Source organism: Nicotiana attenuata, unplaced genomic scaffold (assembly GCF_001879085.1).
Source record: "Nicotiana attenuata strain UT unplaced genomic scaffold, NIATTr2, whole genome shotgun sequence".
NCBI classification, from domain to species: Eukaryota; Viridiplantae; Streptophyta; class Magnoliopsida; order Solanales; family Solanaceae; genus Nicotiana; species Nicotiana attenuata.
In genome coordinates, this window is record NW_017670741.1 from 184,886 (window position 1) to 188,062 (window position 3,177).

General features: G+C 33.7%; 1 protein-coding gene across 1 annotated transcript; it reads right to left on the reverse strand.

Moving 5' to 3' along the window:
- Positions 1 to 287: 287 nt before the first annotated feature.
- On the reverse strand, positions 288 to 1,904 carry LOC109242856. Its single transcript, XM_019409726.1, has 2 exons — positions 1,089 to 1,904; positions 288 to 965 (listed from the first exon to the last, which is right to left on the reverse strand). The coding sequence occupies exons 1-2, from the start codon at positions 1,902 to 1,904 to the stop codon at positions 288 to 290; spliced, it is 1,494 nt and encodes a 497-aa protein (XP_019265271.1).
- Between the last annotated feature and the right edge of the window lie 1,273 nt (positions 1,905 to 3,177).

The window sequence follows — 3,177 nt, forward strand, 5'->3', positions numbered from 1 at the left end:
TGGTAAAACTGCCAGGATCACCAAGTTTTCGTGGTAGCTTATTTTGAAGTATAGCACTGCATTTTTCAGTAAGCATTACTATAGAAACTTCTTCCAATTTCCTTTTACTTGACAAAATTTCTTTTAAAAATTTAACATATGAAGGCATTTGCAACAAAGCATCAGTAAAAGGAATATTAATATGAATCTGTTTTAGGATTTCCAAAAACTTTGCAAAATAACCATCAAGCTTTTCTCGTTTCATTTTTTGTGGAAAAGGAATTGTCACAGGTGGGGCAGCCATTTTTTCAGAATTTTTTTTCCTTATTCTTTATTTCTTTCTCCTTTGATGGTTCAGATGGTTTTTCAACATTCTTACCCTTATCTACCTGTTGTTTAGTCTGGTTCTTTTCTTGCTTGTCCGCATAAGGTTCATCAAGTTCCTTACCTGACCCTAAAGCGATGACCTTAAGGTGCTCCTTTGGATTTTTCTCTGTATTGCTTGGTAAGGGACCCTGAATCTTTTCTGACTCAAGAGCTGCCAATTGGATTAACTGAATTTCCATATTTTTGAGGGATGAATTTTGGCTTTCCATCTTTTCATCAGTGACCTTAATATACTTGTATAAAAGGTCATCAAGACTTGGATGAGCTTGTTGGGGCCTCTGCTGGTATGACCCTGCTTGTTGATATGGTCCTGGTTGTTGATAAGGTCTATAACCTAGTTGTCCACGATTTTGACTCTGGTATCCCGGCGGACCCTGTACTTGTTGTTGCTGGAAGCTTTGAGAGTTTTCTGCACCATTTGGGTTACTCCACTGAAATCCTGGATGCTTTTGTGCCATTGGACTCCCAAAAGGATATGGCTTGCAACCGATGACATTAACTTGTTCATCCATTTGATTGGTTGCTTGACATTCATGGTTCTGGTGGTTTCCTCCGCATATGTCACAAGCCTCAGATTGGTTTGATTGTTGTGTATTCACCTGGAAAGATTCAAACTTTTGTTCCAAAGAAACAATCTGTTGCGTTAGTGTATTTAAAGCATCAACCTGATTTTCCGTAGCAGCCTTTTTAATGATTACACGCTCAGATGGCCATTAGATAACGTTCTCAGAAATTTCATTCAACAGCTGCAATGCTTCCTCTGTGGTTTTTCCCATTACAGAACCTCCTGCGGCTGCATCTATCACATTTCTAGCAGAGGGTATTAGCCTGTACGATTGCATATGTTTAGGAATGTCATGGTGTGGGCATTTTCTTAACATTGCTTTTAATCTTTCCCAAGCTTGATAACCTGACTCAGTGTCAGTCTGCAAGAAATTAGATATGTGTTGTCTTAACTTTGTTGTTTTAGCAGGGGAAAAATATTTGTTTAAAAACTTCTGAGTCATTTGGTCCCATGTCGTAATGGACCCTTGAGGCAAACTTTGCAACCAAGTCTTGGCATCTCCTTTTAAAGAAAAAGGAAATAGCCTTAACTTGATAGCTTCAGGAGGTACCCCATTGTACTTAGCAGTTTCTACAAGTTCTAAAAAATCAATTAAATGACTATGTGGGTCTTCACTTGTATCACCAGTGAAGATACAAGATTGTTGAATTGTCTGAATCAGGACGGTCCTGATTTCAAAGCTGTTGGCTGCCACTGGGGGCTTCCTGACACTAGATTCACAGTTGAAGCGATCAGGTCTAGCATAATCCCTCAGGATTCTGTTTGCTGGCCTTGGCGCCACTTCATCAAATTGCTCCTCTACCTGGACTGGTGGTGGGATCCCAAGTGGGTTAATGTCCTCTGCTTCCTGGTTTTCCATTTCTTCACAAGTTGCTCTTTGAGAAGACGATGTTTGTTCTTTCCTGCGCAATCGAAGATATCTTTCAATTTCAGGATCGTAACTGATCAACTCTTTTGTAGAAGAGCGGGTCATAAACTACTTAAAATTCTTAAGTAAAGAAAGTACAAGAAAAGATATAAGTATATAGAAATTATAAAAATGATAAAAATAGTAGGAGCTAAGCAAAAATAATTGTACGATAATTTTATTATCTATAGAGAATAATAATATTATACTCAAAATTATAACAAAATAGACATAAAGAAAAATAAACTGACGTAACAGTGAACTATGACAAAAAATAATACTATAATACTATTATATATGGACAAAAGTAATTACTGATAATACATATAGTTGGAATGGTCATATGAATATTTTTTAGTAGTAAATTTTTTTTTTAATGTGAAATAACTAACAATAGTATAACAATTATAAATATACACGTTATAAAAATAGTAAATAGTAGTTATAACACTATTATTATGATAAAGAAGAGAGTACTAATAGCAGTATGTATAATTTGCTAAAAAACAATTAATGATGGAACTAGTAGGAAGAAATAATACAAAAGAGAAAAAAAAAACTTTTACAATACCAATAAGAACAAAAACATTACATTAGGATTAATATCACTGTAAGTAGTTATAACACTTAATTAGTGAAAATATTAACTGAAACAAAAATAACAGTAATAAATTCTCAAATTAGTAATAAAATATTTAATCTGAAGTAGATGTATGCCAATCCCCGGCAATGGCGCCAAAAATTTGACGAGGCCAATGTGTATAGGAATTTCCTGCTCGTGCTTTGTCAAATTCTAGTATAGTTTATGATATCGTCCCACAGAGATTGGAAAATTTATTCTACAGACTTATAATATTTTAGCTACTATTTGAGAGAATCAGATTGATGAAAAGTTTGTGGAATTAAAACTTGTTAAATACTTAACAAAATTAAACAACTTTCTAAAGATTTATAATTTAAAAGAGTTGGGAATCATTGAATTCACTTGATAATATATTATAATAAAATGTCACTTTCTACATGTATTTCTCTAAAGGATAATTGCTTTTTGCTAATACAATTATATCTTATCTCACCAAGAATTAATCAACTAATAACACTCCGTGAGGTTATGTAATTAATTGAGTTAAAATTAGTGACGGTTAAACCGAAATATCTTCTGGTCTGAATTGTGCTAAAAGATAGTAAGAACTTCGTGTGAATATTTTTACTAAATCAATACTCCTGCGACTATAATTCCTCCGTGAGAATTAAAATTGAGGCAAGCAAGATTACCGACTTTTAATAATAGCTTACTAATAATTACTCTCACTTCACTATTTTATTCAATAGTTACTAT